The sequence below is a fragment of the Sipha flava genome, unplaced genomic scaffold, assembly GCF_003268045.1.
Source record: "Sipha flava isolate LNK unplaced genomic scaffold, YSA_version1 36_pilon_pilon, whole genome shotgun sequence".
Lineage (NCBI taxonomy): Eukaryota > Metazoa > Arthropoda > Insecta > Hemiptera > Aphididae > Sipha > Sipha flava.
The window spans coordinates 1444234-1463640 of record NW_020273076.1 but is presented as its reverse complement, the minus strand read 5'-3'; the positions used below and the strand labels follow the sequence as shown (position 1 = coordinate 1463640).

The following is a 19407-nucleotide window of genomic DNA, read 5'->3' as shown; positions in this document are numbered from 1 at the left end:
CGACTTTTATTACAGTCTTGACAAAAGTAGTTTTAAACAAAACAAAATATTAAGGACATAATAAATTTGTGTGTAACAATATAAAAATGAATTATAATTTACAGGATATCTCGAGAATGATATATCTCTTAGGATAATGAACAAAATAATATAATATATACAAATTATGTTTTCTTTTATATGACTTACAGGGATAAGCACCATGACTATTATGTAATTGCTGCATTTTATATTCTAGTTTTCTAATTAAAAAATAACTGTTTGTTTTATTATAAAGATAAGATACTAAGATAGTATTATAAAGCTTATGCATCTGAAAATATTGGTAATTCAACTTTAAATTTTCCTCAACCTCATGATTTCATATATTTATTTTTAATTTTCAGAAAATTAACGGTTTTTATTTATAGTATTCTAAATCTATCAGAAATCAAGATCAGATAATATCAATACACTATATATCCGTAAACTAAAATAAATGTTGAAAATTATGAATTTGTTGAAAATAAAAATTTGAAATGTCATAATTTTAAAAAAAAAAAAATTCTAAAAAATCTTCGATACTGTCGAAAATAATAAAATCAAACATAAAAATGTTTGATTGTTGTATTTATCCATGTCAAATAAAAATAAAAAAAAGTACCTTTAAAGAAAAGTTTATTTGACATCTTCATAAAATTTTCTACACTTCGCATTGGTACATTCGTTACAGTTAACGTATGTTTAAGTAATGGATCAGAAATTATAAACTAATTAAACGTTTATGTATGTTACCGTGGTTCAACAACGCGTAATATGTTAGAAAACACACATCGTAATTCCAATAATAATAATATAATGGTCTTAATACGAGCGCATTGTGATATTTTGGTAATTTCTAATATTTTTTTATGTTATAAGTCAACAGAACGTTTGTCAATAATTTATTCTGTGATACCAACTTTAGTAGGTATTAATTAGTGGTTACGAAACAACGGTCAGCATAAGAACACTAACGGACGCAAACGATAGTCGATTAAAACCTCCGAACGATGTGACCGTTGTTAAAATAATCACGGAACACACGAAATGAAAGTGTTGAATCGAACGAAATCGATGGGTTTTCGTCACCAACGCCTATTATATATTATAATATTATATTGACTTTATCAATCTCTCCGTTGTTATTTTACGAATATATTATAATAATATGTATATATATGCATTGAAATATGTGTTTGAAAAACGTGGGGTTGCTTATTCAATCGTTCCCGAGTTGGAAAAACATCGGAGACCATTGTTAACTTTCGAGCGCAAACAATATACGACGAAATCACCGCAATTAAACGACTGATGTGTGCCCGTGGAAACGCATTAAAATTGAAAATATGATGGAAAACGTGATCAATGTCCAATGTTCATCGTGATTTTCAAAGTGATAACGAAATCAAATTATGATACAGTCTTAGAATAATATTATAAATCTGTGACATTGAAACGAACGATAGCACCAATCGTCCCATAGTAGTGCGTAAACAATAATGGATACGATTTTTTTTTTTTTAAATAAAACTGCAATTACTACCACCTAACACATGAACATACAAATTTGATGAAAAAGTAATTTATTCGAAATTCTTACCTTGGAAACAATTATGAATATTGTTTTTTATTATGCGTTATCTGTATCGGACACTACATCCATTGAAAATATACTCTTTCCGTCGTATTTATATTGAATATGATTCAGTCGTATCCATGATGAAGTATAGTTTGTGCCGTGTTTTTTTATTTTATTATTTTTTATTTTTATTTTGCCCCTCTCCCTGACCTACTACGCGTTAAAACATAATATGTTTTGTTTGATAATCTACCCCGAAGTACGTGTAACAAAATGTGAAAACGGCCACTCCTTACGGACACACAGCCGTATTGCGTCCTGAAATACACAGCACAGCCGGTCCCGGTGCGATCGACTAACGATTTTATGTAAAAAAAAACATACAAACACTCACACATACACACACACACACTAACAGCAACAATAATAATGTTATTATCACACGTTGAGGCCATGTGATCGACCGTTCGATCTGTTTTCCATACGCGCGCCTAATTTTTATCAACGACGAAATACATATGAAAACGCGTACGTTTCGCAACTGCAACGACTGCACTTTATGTACATCGACGGTTTCCCAGTAAGAAAATCTGGGTTGGGTACTCGTTCGTTGTGGCGCACCGATATAAATCAAAATCGGAAACGCAGAGCGGACTTTTCCGACAACATTATTAAAAACCCGCGTTTTTACAATCCAAACAAGTCCACCGTGTTGCTCTACCGCCAGCATATTTGTTGTTCAACAGCGATCGCTAACGTCACAGGACCTTAAGACCAATAAAAAATATAATCCTCCGATTATTTAGATAAAAAAACTCGATTGTAACGTAACAACGTATCACTGGTCTCGTGTACGTATAACGGTACCGCATCCGTGTGTGTTTTCGTCAAATAAAACGATAGATACTCGTGGAGAAAAGAAAATCAAAACCACGAAGAAAAAAAAAATGTACAATAATATAACAGCGAAAGCTCCGACAATTGTAATTTCTTTCCCGGGGAAATACGAATAGCAGCCGGCAAGTACCAAAGATTCATCTGCAGAGTTCTTCACGTGCGCAATGGTAATTCCATCGCTAGGAGACCGATGATCTGGAAAGAAAGAAAACCCAATCCCACTGGGAAACACGTGCGGTTCCGTCTACACGCAAGAAACACTGGTCAGTCTCTAAACGCGTCCATGTTAAGATTACTTACTCGCGTCGATTAAATTCTAATCACATTTCTAAACGGGCATTTTACGTACCAGACCGTATCCGTGTAAACACATGTATATATAATATATATATAATTATATACGAGACCCTAAACGAATTTCCCCGGACATTGGGTCAAGCACAGCTTCGCGAATGTAATTTCAAACAAGGCTCGAAATTATAACAGTCTTTTTACACATATGTACACTCAGGTATACGATGACGGTCTTTTGAAATTTCTCTAATAGCCACTGCAGTAGGTACGCACGACAATGAGTTTTAAAATTTAATCACGTAACTAATTATTCATTCGGATCCAGTCGTCTTTAAATTATTCACACGCAATTACGTCTATCAGCCCGGTTGAAATTGGTATATGATTTGCACAACGATCCGTAATGACACGTGTCACTATAACGGTGAGGATATTATTTATTTATCTAGTTCGAATGTTTTTTCTTTTTTTTTTTCTCTTTCTCTCTCTGTTGTCTCCAGCTGTACACCAAGTTTGGAAAATTGTGTATATTTTGCTTGCGCAATGAAAACCAATAGTCAATAAGTATTATCTGTGATGTAGTAATTTCGATTTGCTCGACTCGATCGTTTCAATAAAAACAGTTCCGAACTGCTACACAACATGGACGCCCGAACTGAAGTGACTTGTGGCCAACGATAAAAATAATTGAGATGACAATCTGTACCTACTAAATTAATTTATTAAATTTTGGTTGTGTAAATTGAAATTTGGTTCACAATTTAATTCAAGAACATATATAGTGACTTTAACGCATTAACATTTAAACATAGTTTGGAAGTAACAAGGCGAATGAAGCGGGAAAAATGTATTTGAAATAAATGCAGGGCGGTTTATTTGATTCGACCGGTAACATATAAATATTCAAAACACCTATGCGTCCGAGCGCTCTGGCAAAATTATACTTTGTATTTATACGTGGTTGATGCGTTAACGTGGTTAATCAGCAGCCGATGTGTAAGGGTATGTATACGTTTCATCATTTTGCGGTATTTTACAACAAAGTAATGGCGACACGTCAAAAGTGAGTATAACGTTATTCCTTTGATTGCAGAATATCGTCACATAATATTAGTCTATGATAAGACCTCATTGGACGTCACAGGCAAGTGACAAGACATTTTAAAGCCAACGTATCATATTATAATATTATTTGTGTCGAATGAATATTTTACGCTCGTCTCCAACACATGAAAGTGCTCTGGAAAATCCGAATTCATTATAAGATATAAAAAAAAATCAAGACAAATGCCCCTACCTTAATAATATATAAGTTTCTGAGCACGTACCTATATTATATTTATGATGTTTGCGTATTTCTCTCGTGAGAGAATTATAAACATACACGCAACCACATAATATGATAAAGATAATTACATAATATTATTGTATTATTTCGGAACAATAAAATCTATAAAAGCGACGTGGATATTCAATAAATACAACATTGAAGATAAAAATATAATGGTTTTATAATGACGTCTGTGTTTTTTTATGAAAACATTTTTTATGCCGGTAAATGTTATTTTCTTTCGATAAAACTTTTTTAAATTGGTTTGGTTGATATTTCTAGTTAGTATTATATATAATATGTTCGAAAATATTTTTGATATTCTCTATATTTGAATATAATTTACATAAGGTAGATATTCGTTAAGAATACTGAAAAAAAAATTAATATTTTCATGTAGTTTTATTGATCACGAAAAACGCGAAGAAAAGTTTGAAATTAGCATTACATTAATATGATCTTGGAAAAAATATAAAAATATTTAAATGTAATTACAAAATAAACAATTTTTTTTTTGTAATATGTAAATATCTTCAATTCATTTGTATACAGGATTAAGTTAAAATAAAGGAAAATAATGGAATTAATTTATTCGTGAAAAATGTGTATGTATAGGAGAGTGGGTTTATAACTATCTCAAATTAAAACATTGCTTAAAAATGTTATTTTCTTATTATTTTTAAGGTGTAAGTGCATCAAAACGAGCAGTGTGATATTTTTTCTAACCAAATTAATGATTTATCAAATTTTATATCTTAATCAAACTTGTAGAAATTGTAAAATGTATACATCGCATTAACCAATGCTGTATACTTACCTATATTATAAATGTGAAACAATATTAACAATGGAAATCTAGTTAATGATAACTGTCTTGGGTAAGATTTTGTCGAATTTCAAAAAGTGTAGGTACGTCGTATCTACATAATAAATGGCTCGTGAAATTCAGTGCAGACCACGCGTGATTTGTAATCCGAAAAGTATTGACGTACACGACCCTAAACGTACAGCATAGCATTACAGTATGACATAATTATATATTCATGTGTCAACATATTATGTCAATTACACTCATAAACTTTGAAAGTCGAACATCATTGTGTACTGCGTACAGTTCGCTAAGCCGTTAAAGATGGAACACGAATGCAGGAACGTATTGTTTTGTACAACGAAATTAGAGAATTGGCACTGGATTCGCGGAGCGATTTAAAACTGTATCTTTATTACATTAGTTTTCGTCGTTTGTGTGCACGAATTGCACACATAATGGTAGTGCTTATTTAATAACACTATTGTAACGCAGTTACACGCTACTGTTCGAGTCACTTACCTAATAACTTTTTCAGCGATAAATTCGTCCCGAGGTGGTGTCAACCGTTCCGGGTGAAATTAAACGCAAAAGTTTACGGCGGAAATGTGAAAATTATTATACAATTCGGACGAAACGTACTTATGTCGAGTTCGAATTTTGTAGTGATTAATTTACCCGTTTTCCATCGTCCCCGTCCGGGAGATTATTTCACTCTACCGCAGTAAACAATGATTAGATCATATTTAGTCTAGTGTATTTGTTGTTGTGTTATTATGGTATGGCGTTATAACTAGCTACGGTGACTGAACGGAATTCGGATTCGTTGTCGGTGAAAACCTAATTAATATTGTACAATAAATGTCGTTTCGGACCACGGCCTGCAGCTATTATAATTTTGTCAGTACAAAATGTATTTCGACTTTTTTCTTTTTTTTTGCGACACTTGTGTGCCCAATACTATATACAGTGGATCATAACTGAGAGTGAAGTTTTAGCTTATATATTTTCATAAATACAGAGCAGAAAAAAACACCAAATAGTATCTATTAAAACGATTTTGTAACACAAAAATGTCATGGACCAGTCCCTCTAACCTTTCTTCCAACTCCATTATTCTATCTTCACCCTCCACTCTTGAAAACAATTCGAGATCCGTACGAATTGATGTTTACCGATTTATTTTCGTTCCGTTCAATGCGACAAAAACCATTTAACAGTGCTCCATTCGTCGTGATGTTTGATTCGATAAAGCTAACGGATAAGACTCATCACCAGGGTTGGGATTTTATAGCATTTGTATATTTCTTATGAGACGCTTAAAAAATAGCAGAGTAAGCTAAAAATGTGTTTCATGATACAAAGAACTCAAATAAAAAATATTATTTTGCTCTTTTTTTGCATATTTTGCGTTTTTTAGTTTATAGTTCTTTTTTTTTGGATTTTTTGAGACTTTTTTGCCTTTACCTGTGTTTTAATTAAAATTGGGCATATTTTATGAAATTGTATTTTGGTAAACGTGTTTTTTGATTTTTGTTAATCGACTTTTCAAGATTCAAAATTTTAATTTTAATTTTAAATTAAATTATAAATGTATAGATAGTAGTAAGTAAATAGACCGATTACGCTGATGTAACTCTGTACAATTACAGCGATAATATATAGGTAGGTATAATATATTACAATAATTTCGTTTTAGTTAATTTTTGTTATCTGCTGATTTTGTTAGTTTTTTTTTTTTGTCGATTTCTACTAAATCTACTAATAGCCGATTATCAACGAACGAGTGTAGAATTCGCTTTATACAGACCACATTCGTCTCGTGTGCTCGTATAAAATTATTAAATAATAAATTTCCTTCTTTTTTGTTGTTTTATTACATATTTTTAGAGCTTATTTAGCGATTTTTAAGGTAATATTATAGCGCATATTTATGCAATTTTAAGTGCTATAAAATCCCAACCCTGCTCATGACAAAAGAGCATACACATAATATAGTCACTGTTTAAGGGAAAAAAACCCATTTGGTATCATCGTTTACACCTGCTGAACACGCGAGTGTCAATAGTGAGATAATTATTTTTGCACTTTCTGTAACGGGTGGATCGAATTGAAAAACGCTTATTTGTAATAAAAATAATCTACAATACACACGGCTTACGTATTCGAGTGCAAGCCATTTAAATATTAAACACGTTCGCGTGGTTAGATACCTAATACCGATTTCACTCTATTAATTTATGATCGGATAAGTAGCTACTGGTCACTACAATGCATTACATTAGTAAAAACCGTCGAAATGAGTAGCGATCATTAAGACATCCATATGAACCAAGCGGTAAGGTTGCTATTATAGTGCTCTAGCAATGGGCGTATCTTAGGGGTGAGAATAGGGTGAAGGGGCGATCCCCCCCCAAATCCATATTTTAGGAATTAATTATATGTGAGATACACATTTCAAATTTTTTTAATATGGATCATTTTATAACGAAATTAAATTACACGTAACTATAAATACTGAATTGGGCTTTTATCAGATTCATACTTAGTGAAAAATCAAATAAAATACAAGCGTATTTTTCGAAACACATACAGGTATTAAAAAAGAACTACACAAAAGTCGATTCTACTAAGTGGGTCCGGCATTATATTAAAAAAAAAAAAACCACAAATATTAAGGATTCACCTGATTTAAATATTACCAACAATTTTACTTGTAAATTTTGAGCCTAAATTAAAGAAAATATTTGAGTCCCCCTCCCCTTAGAAGTAAGTCTAAATACGCCCCTGGCTCTAGCATCCTTTATAAATACTCTTCTGGTCTTTGAAAACAAAATTGCAGCGTCAATGGAATGTTTTTTTTTTTTTTTTTTGTGCTATAGTAATATTGGACGACCTATTAAGAGTTTGCATTTTATGGTTTTGTCGTGATAGGTTTCAAACGATATCACACGCGTTTACCTATAATTACTTGACACACACATCAGTTCTATACATGAGAATATTTGGACACGTGTGTGAAATACAGCCACCGTCACGCAATCCACATTTTATTAATATCATAATTCGGTATGTACACGTTAATTATAATAGTCGATAATATTATGCGTCCCAACAGTCAGCACTCTGTCCTCTGGGGTGCCGTTGTTTTAAAACCAAGTCACTCGAGTACAATTAATCGGTCCAAATACACACACACACACACCCACACACGTAGGAATTGCTAAAAAAAAATTGTTATTCACGATGCATACTCGGTTGTTGGCGTAACAAAACATCGCACGGTCAATTGATTAATGCGAATAGAAGTTTTGGAGATAATTAAATATATTTATCGTGTCCGTCTTAAGCAACTCACGACTGCGTGATAGCGCGTATAATAACTCATGACAGAAACGGTAACGTATTACAACGCGTTCACGCATGATACACCTTCGTATAATATGCTTAATTGTTATACCGTCGACAATATTTCAAGTCAACAGGGATTTACTATCGAAACACTATGTCCGATGTTATAACATAATATTATGTTGATGGTTTTCGTAATTGACAGTTTTGAGACTGTATCCATGCATACGCTATAGTAGCCATTAATGTACGGCAAAAAATTATTATATATTTTTTTTTTTAATTCCGTTTCTACATAAAAACCAAATTGAACCTGTAAGTTTTAAACTACGCGTTTTCGTCTAACTGTCGAAGTTCAGTGGAATTCGGTTCAGATTTCTTAGCGATCTGTATTGAAATCGTCGAAGTTCAAAACATTTAACGACCTTTTTTCAAAGTTTAAACATGCATTATATAAGGTGTATATTTCGCTAACGACATCGCGTTTTCCACAATCATCTAAATTCTTACAATAACGAATGGTTGCAGAACGTCCCATCATGATATACAAAGACATAATGGCAATACAGTCAATATTTCGAGAACTTATATTATTTCTAAACGGCGGGCCCAACCAAAACACACGCAATTTCTTCGAAGGGTGCAAAAGTATTTACAAAGGATAAAGACGATCACGTTACTTAAAGTATTATTTAAATATTGAAAAATACCGTAACAACTTTATCAAATGAGATCATTCTAAGTTCGTACCAATGTTCTCGATTAACCCACAGTTTCCAATAGCAGCATTTTCTAATCCATAATTGTTATGGAATAAAAATCGCTCGTGGGCTAATGGACGTGTATACGTAATACTGTAATGATTATTATTATTATTATTATTATTATTATTGTTTACTAGACATATGTGCTAATGTAAGATCGTTTACTCGTTTATTTTAGTTGCGCATATGATAATTTAATATGTTAATATTATGTTTCGACAATTTTTCTTTTCAGTCTTGACCCACTGTATCCACTCATTGATATAGTTCATTATGTAGCAATACAGGTGTATCATATTTTCGACGTAGATTTATGTTAAAGAATGAATTACGACTGTTAGGTCATCCAAATCTGTCGGATCATGGCCTAACCCATTTTTCAATTATAAAAGTTTGTACAGTCATACGTTTAAACAAGCCTCGAAAACAGTAATTCGCGGGTAATTACATCCTCACAATGTACCTAACACATGCGTTTTACTTTATTAGAAAATTGTGTAATACATGTTAGCTCCTGCCTTGACGTCATATCAATCATAACGAGATCACTGTCCTTAAATGTCAACATTTAACGACCGTTTTCGATCGAAATATGACAAACTCATTGGTTCAAATTTTAAAATCCCACGTTCTATTACATAACAATATATACTAATACAGCGCGCTTCGATTATGATGAATAGTGCAATACGCACTGACAGTTCATAATGATTCATGAACCATTCATAGTTGGTTTTAAATAAACAAACGCATGTTGAGATTTTCGGATTTGCAAATATGTAATTGTATATTATATTTACATTGAAATAAATAAATAACAATAAATTAAATGTGAAACTGCGTTTTGGAGCAATCGAGCATCACGGTTGTGGTGGTGATGATGATGTTGACAATGAAGGTGTGCTTAGTAAGCCGGAGCGGAGTAAGCCGGAGCGGAGTAAGCCGGGGCGGAGTAAGACGGAGCCTTGTAAGCCGGGGCGGCGTAAGATGGGCTCTTGTAGGCCGGGGCGGCGTAAGAAGGAGCGGAGTACGACGGGCTCTTGTAGGCCGGTGCGGCGTAAGACGATGGGCTCTTGTAGGCCGGGGCGGAGTAGGCCGGGGCGGCGTAGGCCGGGGCGGCGTAAGCCGGGGCGGAGTAGGCCGGGGCGGAGTACGATGGGCTCTTGTAGGCCGGTGCGGAGTACGACGGGCTCTTGTAGGCCGGTGCGGAGTAAGCCGGTGCGGCGTATCCGCCTTCCTTCTTGACGACGGCGTTGAAACCGTTGTAGTCGTCAGCGGTGTACTCAACAGTACGGGTGGAACCGTCGGGTTCGACCAGGCTGTACGATCCCTTAACGTAACCGTTGCCGTCGGCGTATTCCTGTTGGCTCTTGACGTCGTACGAGTGTGGGTCGTTCACGGAGTACTCGAAGTTGTATGGGGCTGGAGCTTCGTAAGATTCTTGGCCGTACGCCGGCTTGTAAGCGGGCTTGTATGATGGAGCGGAGTATGAGGGGGCTGCGTAGGAAGCGGCCGCTGGGTAAGCCGGGGCGGAAGAGTAAGCCGGGGCGGGCGAGTAAGCCGGAGCAGCGGAGTAGATGGGCGCTGCAACGGGAGATCCGCAGGCGGTGGCCAAGACGGAGGCGGCGATGACTACGAACTGTAACAGGAGGCAAAAAAAACCATTAATCGTTGCGGTAATCGCGTATCATATCAGCAGCGAATACGTGTGCATATTATTTCGTTCTTAGAACGCAGAACGCCAGAAATGCTAAAACGTTTCGACAAAGTTTTTTTACGGTAAAAAACGATCGTACAATAATAACGTTACGTAAAGTAACGATGGTCATCCAAAAAAAATATATATATATATATGTGTATACCGTACAACGTGCGGACGATTATTCGAAATTTTAAAACATATTTTTCGGTTTCCGTGACCGATTTTTCGCTAACCAAAAGTACCACCGATCTTTGGTTTTTAACGTGCTGTAGTAAAACGGTCGTGGGATCTAATTTTACATATCACGTTAATAATTATGAAATATAAATAAAATATATGCAGAGAAAAAAATTTGTATTCTAAAAACTTGTCTTGTTCGATATCAGTTTTTTTTTAAATTTTCTTGAAGAAACAAAAGAGTATGTCGAAAAACTATATCTTTCTAAATACTAACTTTCTGTACTCGAATCACTGAATATAACAGTAAAGAATCTTTTAGTGCATATTAACTAACCAAACAGTCGATCGTAAAAAAATTACCATCACTTTAACACCAAATACACATATTATAATTTATTTATTCAAAATATAAAAATAAGTTATCGGCTTCAATAAAAATGTATATTTCGTTTAAACTATAAAGAGGCGCATAAATTTTAATTTTTTCCAAAAAATGTCATATCGGAATGAATAGTTAAAATAACTATTTAAGGTATTTTAAGACACAAATAAAATATGATATTACAGTAAAATAAGTTGAAGAATTCAGTAGAAAAATGAGTAATTAATCTTGTACTCATAAACGATTAAAAATAAAATATAATCGATTGAGAAATATATCTAAAATAATATATCTAATATCATAAAATATCAAAATATGATATATCAGTTTATGCATGGTTTTGTATAACCATATACGAACTTGTCAGGAATTATACTTGCCGTATTAAAAGTGTACCGGTATCTTATATAGATGGTCGTCTGGAGAAAATCTGACGAAGGTTTTCGGACGAAATAAATAAAAAACACCGGGGTCGTAAAACCACGGTTTACGGTGTGGAAAAAAATAATGTGTACCAGCCAGAAAAATGGCGAGCCGAAACGAAAATTAATTAAACAAAAGACAACGGTGAAAATGTGTGTGTACCTGAGGAACAAAAACCTTTCGCTTTGTTGGAAACGGACGGCCGGATAACAGAGAATATTTAACGGCGCGAATCGCGTCGACGTCCGGTCGTAGATCGAGATCAAAGCCGTATTTTAGCGTTTCATAATGTTTCGAGAAACCGGATTTCTCGCGCAAAACAGCGGATTCGAACGAATTTCGAGTTTTTTTCCATCGAATTTCGCGTCACGAATTCTGCAAGTGGTTACGTTAAAATTCGATCTTAGCATAGATACGTGTGTTTGCATGCATTACGTATGTAATAGGTGCACTTACCATGTATGCCATGTTGATGGTTTAGTTGGCTGTAAATGTGTGCTACGGATTTGCGACAGTTACAGATCAAACGTTGATGATTGATAGTCTGCAAACTTGGGTGAACCGACTTATATAGTCTCGGCGCTGTGGTGGTTAATCGCCACTGCAGTGACTCGACAACGGTGGGGTGGGGGCCCTGGCGCGGTTTTTCGGCGCGAACGAAGGACAATCGTCGCGAACCAAATACGCCCTTCTTGTCTTCCCGCCACCGCCGCCGGGTGTAAACGCCATTTTAAGTTAATTTTTTTATCCTACCGAGGTGATATTATGATCATTATTATTATTATAATTATTACTATTACACCGAACGCCGCAGTAGTTACCGTCTGAAACTCGGTCGCCGTCGCCGTACCAGTTACCCTCCTCCCACATGGTTGAGGTCGAACCGGATATTAATCGATCGTTTATCATTAGTATCCGCGTCGTTAAATTATAACGTTGTTGTTCTTACACAGCGATATTAGTGCGATATATTTTTTTTTATTATTTCCCACACGCACCAATTTCGTCTCCTCACGGTCACCTACCGCGGTATACGATGACATACCTAGGTTATACGCCCGTAAGCGATCAGAGGGATGGTCATTCCGGGAATGCTCCGGTTCGCATCGGCCTCGTTAAATGCACCAGATACGTCAAGTACACCGCACGGTAAAAAGGTCGTTTCTTCTACCCGTTTCACCACCCACAAGGTATGGGCGAAGACTTTATGTCTTACGATTTGTAATTTGAATTCCGACCAAGTGGCGAGTTCAGTTATCCGTGTTTTTTTTTTTTTTATCACGAACACCTAATGCTTCCAAAGAATGGAAACCCATTTAGACTCGACATTTGACCAAACTACTTCACCTGTGCACGTACAATCTCAATACGCTACAAAACAATAATATCTATCGCGTGTCAAAATAATTAATAGTCACTATTTGGCTGGCAGTATGATAGGAATGCGCGGTTAGAAAAATTACAATAGTTTTTCGATATCAGAAAAAATAAATATTAGAACTTCTCTGAAAATGTTCTACTTAACTCCTCGCGAAAATAGAAGTGTAAAAAAACGTCGGTAAAATCTGATGATTACAAATTATTTGCTATTTTATTTCGCATAATCCTGCAGCACGAATTAAAATAACACTATTGTTGTACATTTATCAAATTTACCTATTCAGTGAAGTTGTTATTAAGAAAGAAGATTTCCTTTATTTTTATTAGACGCATAATTATATAATATATTTATACAAATAATCATCACCTGTGATCAATAATAATATTATTTTATTCATATTATAGGTATAAATGGAATATGTATTTTAGACTCAATACTTGATTGGGTAAACACATTTTTTATTATTTATCAATAGTCTAATATTAATGTTGTAAACAATTTATAGCATTTATAAGGCCATAGTTTTTATGGTTAATGTATGTTTAGACATATATTTTAGATGCGTATCAACAATTTTCAATAAAAATATCAAATACGTTAGTACTTGAAGAAATGTGGTTATTATTATTTAAGTATAACTTTTTTTCCCGTCATAAAACGATTAAATTGTTTCGGAATAAATTATCATAATAATTTGAGTTGTGCTCTATTTAAAATTAACCAAACACAAAAAAAAATGAATGTGCGTACTTGTTTTCTCTTCTTTAATATCGTTATTGATTATTTTTATTAAAACACGTTCGTATACTACAATATAATATACCTTACAGCAATGTGTCACTGTAACAACGATATAGTGACTTTTTAGACAGCTGAACCTATATTTAACGAACTTTATGGTTTTGGAAAAGTAAAAACTAATAATAGAAATACAATTTGTTGTTATCTTAAAAACTTGTTTTCACTGTACGAAACGTAGCCAAAATAACAATAATACTGTAAAGTAATAAATCATATTATTAATAATATTATGTTAATATGAATAAAATATGACGTGTCCTTACCTCATTCCTCATTACGTTATTACCCAAAATTATTACGAGTGTATACGCTATACTGTAGCTTAAAATGTATTCTAGAATATCAATATAAAATTAATTCGTTTAATAGAAATTTATTTCGTTGGATTGACATTTATTTTTTTCTATTTGTGAAATATCATGGTTCGAAGAATCGATTCGTTTTATGGATAATTTCGTTCAATAGAGGTTCGATTGTGTTTGTAAAATAATAATAAGTTTACAATGAGTTGCATCGGGACGAGAGATCGCGTTTGAACGCTATAATAACGTGTACGTAAGTATAATCGTACACAATAATTGTCCGTCGAATCGTGCGTTTTGCATTACACATACGATAATGTGCGTATTATAACGAAAATAATAATAATAATTGATCCGATTCGTGTACTCTGATAACCAATTTGAACGGACAGGTCGAAAACACACGACGTATAATGAAAGGAACCATCAACACGGTTACGATGTACTACATTTAAGCATACAATACGGTACTAATCTTCAATTCTATATATTTTACTATAGCTTGACGGTCATCGGACTACAAATACGACGGCAATTGTTATTGGGTGATTATGTTGTATAAGGATATGTTAATTATGACCATTTAACGCAATCAGTTGCCGAATTAACAATAAACTGTGGAGAAACAAATGACATTATAGGCACAGCGGCATCATCCCGGCATCTTGTATCCGAATTCGTCTGAAAGGGATACATTTCTACCAATCGATAATATTATTACGCAAATCATTATTGATTGAAAAAAAACGATTGAATACTTAAATAATATATAATAGTTATATGTACGATATTTAATATTTTTATTTTTAATATTCTATCTCCTTTGAATTAATTTATAATAATTAAGCTTTAACACTATTGTTATAATTTTCATAAAATATAGCTAAACTTTTGAATCGTCATTGAATAATTACACTAAAAATTGGTTATTTAGGCTTTAAGTTATTTTTTAATTATTATTCTCTTCGTTATTATATATTTTTATGAAAGTTTCAGAATAAAATTGATACCATAAACTATATCAATGTCATTATTGTAAACCGCATAAATTAAAAAATGTATTGATGAGAGACTTAAAATACAATCTGTAAATTAAAATTGTTTAATGTAATAGATATCATCAAGACAAGTAGCTAAATTGTTGGACCTCAACCCCTTTGATGTGCAATAAAATCTATATCTGCAAACAGTAGTGAAAACTAAACATCATTAATTCTAAATGTTCAACTCTTCTAAACTATTTAAATTTATTATTTCTTTATTAAATAATATTATTGACAATAACAGTAAAAGATACTATTATTAACTGAAGCAATTTAATTTTCGTTCTTGTTCAAACCTTAACGACCTAATGTTTTTCAATGAAAATAAATATAGTTAAATCACAGTATAATAAAAATTTAAGTCATATAAAATAATATACATTGCTTCTGTTATATTGAAGCAATTTTTTGATTAACTGTAGAATTGCAGTTCTCATTTTGGATTTTTATACAAACGGTTATTTTTCTTTAATATTACAAAAATCAGTTGAATACATGATTATCCGAAATTGAATATTATAAAAAATTATAACCACCTTGAATAATTATAATAATACCTGATGTTTGATATTACCACATCTACAGCCACGTTATAATTTTCTGCTCCAACAGTTGTAATCAGATTATTAAAAGTATTAATTTTTTGTTGACCCGACCTTCTATCTAGTAACACGGTGAACACGCGAATATTTTTAAATTTCCGTATATTTACAAACGACATTGATCAATGAAGGAAATATATATATTCATTTTAACTTTCATTTTAACTTAAACGAAATATTTCTTACGAAATCGTAGTTAAAATTTAATTAAAGACTTCGAAAGAATTCCAGTCCTAATATATTTATAAAATTTTCCATTTCAAATGCTTTAAAATATCACGGAATAAAATTTAATAGCATGGTCATAACCATAAATATAATAAAAACAAGTAAAATACGAGTAATAATTGTCATATATAATAAAATCATTACTTAAACCACGTAAATAAAATAATATTATGACTTGTAGGTTCATTTATTTGATTATTAAAATCATAATTTATAATGAACCCTTTGGGCAATTTTGTTCAAACAAATTCAATATTTTTGAACCAATCTATTTTACAAAGTGGATTATTAAATTATAATTTATTCAATAGTAATTAAATAGAAAATTTTACAAATAGTTACAATCGCATAAATAAAATAATAAAAATTTTTTGAAAGTTGTACTTAAATTCTGAGCAAAGAAAAAAACCATTTCACTTTTTACTGAGTAGTTTTATTTTTAAAGAACTACTATAGAAATTGTATGAATGTTCAAAGGGTAATACATAAATAAACAATTTAACAATTCGCCCAAAATATTAATACTTCTCAAAAGTTGATTTCTTAGTTTTTCTTAATTTTTTATATTGTTTTCAAATTTAAAAATAACAACCATAACGTTAGTATGATATTAACAATTATTTAGCAAAAAATGTTTTATGCGTGGTATTAACTCCGTATAATATAAATTTAAATATAAAAATATATATTATCAGAATCTCTATAAGTGAAATTACAATTTACATCATAAATATAAGCTAATATTCGAGAATAGTATTTATTTTTAGAATGCATTTAATTAATAATAATACTTAGAAAGTAAAATAATGTTTTAAATTAGTCATTTCCTTTTAGCCATTATAAATCATAAAACTAAATTTAAATTTCATACAGGTAAACTATATTTAATTTGTATTATGTAAATTGTTCAATTTTATTAATGTGTTAATAATGACTAAAACTGTCCAATCCAGTTTTTAAGCGTAATTACTTTTAAAGTTTAACTCGTTTATCTTAAGAATTAAGCTATTTTTGTTACATTTATTCACTTAAAATTTCACCTAGTTAACCTTAATTTCTATATTCAATAATATGTATTATATTACACAAATGTTGTGTTAGATCAAATTACCTGTTTTGATACTTGATTGCATTTTAAATAGTTGTATGCATAATCATATGAGTTTCTATAGAATCTATTGGGACCAATGCCAGCTATTATGATAATTTTTTACTTGTATAACCAAACTGCAATAGTAAATATGAATATTATTTAATGAATATGATATAATCACTAATCAACACAATATTCATTAATATTTAAAATACAATCATAAGTAAGTGAAATAACCTAATTTTATATTTAAAAAAATTTAAGTTTATATAACACACTGACGTTTAATTTTGACTAAAAAATATATACATTTATATATGTGTAGAAATTCGTAAGTAACTAGCGTTATACATTATTTTAACTTTATATAATTAATTACAATTGAATGATTCATCGTCATTTTGGAGTGTGTGTAAATAAATGCGATTGAGTCAGCATAATAATTACACTTAAAATAACATATATTTTCAGTATGATTGCAATTATATGTAACAAAATTCTTAGGCATAAATACTGCAATAATTGAATTGTATTTTTTTGTTGATGCGATTTATCTAAAATAATCAAAACAAAAAAAAAATTCATTTTTATTTTTACTTCAACGATTGCATAAAATTTAAACGGTATCGAAGGGAATGTAAATTTTTAAAAATATCTTCTAATTAAATCTTATTTAAAAAAAATGTCTATATTTAATTGTAATCTATGAAATGGTATAGTTTTATGTTTAAGTTAAACAGCAATATTATGTATGATCTCATAGAAGTAGATAACGGTACATTTATATATGAATCAAATATTGAATTATAATTCATAAATTATGTATTGTTTTGTTAACACTTTGTTGTACACTTCACATGACATCTCCACAAATGTATTACAAGTTATTTCATTTATTTAATTCTTAATTACGTTATTTAATTCTTTCAAGGATTAATATTACCCAAATGAGTGATTATCTATTTCGTGTACTTAATATAATGTTCGGTTAGGCCGAGAAGTCCTCGTGTGTAAGAAGAAACAACCTAATACTATACGCTCCACGCTTTTATAACACGTTTCGAATGTTCTTTTTCGTATTTCTGCTATTTACACGTTACATATTTCACAGGGACAATTATGTAATGTTAAGTTTGTAAATAAACGAACGGCTCTTAGCGTTTTACACGCTTTGTTTAAATAAATATGATGTCTACGTGTTTTGTTTTTTTTTTTTTTTTTTTTGTAGTGGCAATTATAATACATTTTTGCGCACGAATGTCGACCTCCCGAGGAATTCGTACTGTAAAAAAAAAAATTTCGCAAATCAACTTTCCGACATAGAGCGACAAACCAAAATAAGTACATTAGTTGCATGGTTTTTTTATTTTTGCTAAAAAACTTAATATATATATATACATACCAAAGACATGAATATAGCAATAAATTACTTTAGAGTTAATTTTCTAATTAAATGTTCGTACAGTTTCACCTTTTATCATACCAAATAAATAATTAAATAATAACTTAATTATAAAATTAAAACTATAAAAAAATACGTTCTGTAAATAACCTACTGTAACTAACCATACTGCATAGTTATTATTTTTATTTTATGAAAATCATGAAACAATTGTATTCTTTTCTCATTACTTATTATAATTTACTTCGCATACAGAACAAGTCCAGATTGAGCGAATTGATTGACGTATATCTTCAAACATTACCTAAATAATTTTCAATATCTTTTTTATTTAAACTTTCTAGTACGACGGAACATTTCTAAAAATTAGGCAATATTTTTTACTATGCAATCTACGTTATTAACAAATTAAACAAAACTAAATGTGTATTTACCAGAAGAGTAAATTGAAGACCATATTAAAAAAATGAATATATATATTACACAAATAAGAATACATACGTGAATCAAATTAAAATAAAAGTTAAATAAAGGGTAATATAATAATTATATAGATGCAGACATCAACTGCATAGAGTAGTTAGTGTAGTTGACTATCAAAAATGACGAAGTTACACGTAATGGGAAGGGATTAAGTCGTTGAAAACAACAAAATAGGCTAAATATGTGATAAGTAAATACATAACCATGATATCGATTCAATAATTGTGGACGTCGAAGGATTGAAATTCAACCTTGATATTTTTACAAAACTGGATAAAATCAAAATGTATTTATTAATATAAAATATCGATATATCACACGTCATATTGTTTTACATGACC

At 31.5% G+C, this 19407-nt stretch overlaps 2 protein-coding genes across 3 annotated transcripts in view; one reads left to right on the top strand and one right to left on the bottom strand.

Moving 5' to 3' along the window:
* LOC112687940 (Kv channel-interacting protein 2-like) overlaps nt 1–19407 on the top strand; it is a 325918-nt gene that overhangs the window by 77461 nt on the left and 229050 nt on the right. The window lies entirely within an intron of this gene.
* On the bottom strand, nt 9799–12296 carry LOC112687941 (cuticle protein 19-like). The gene is made up of 2 exons (XM_025560943.1): nt 12188–12296; nt 9799–10683 (listed from the first exon to the last, which is right to left on the bottom strand). The coding sequence occupies exons 1-2, from the start codon at nt 12197–12199 to the stop codon at nt 9949–9951; spliced, it is 747 nt and encodes a 248-aa protein (XP_025416728.1). The 5' UTR covers nt 12200–12296; the 3' UTR covers nt 9799–9948.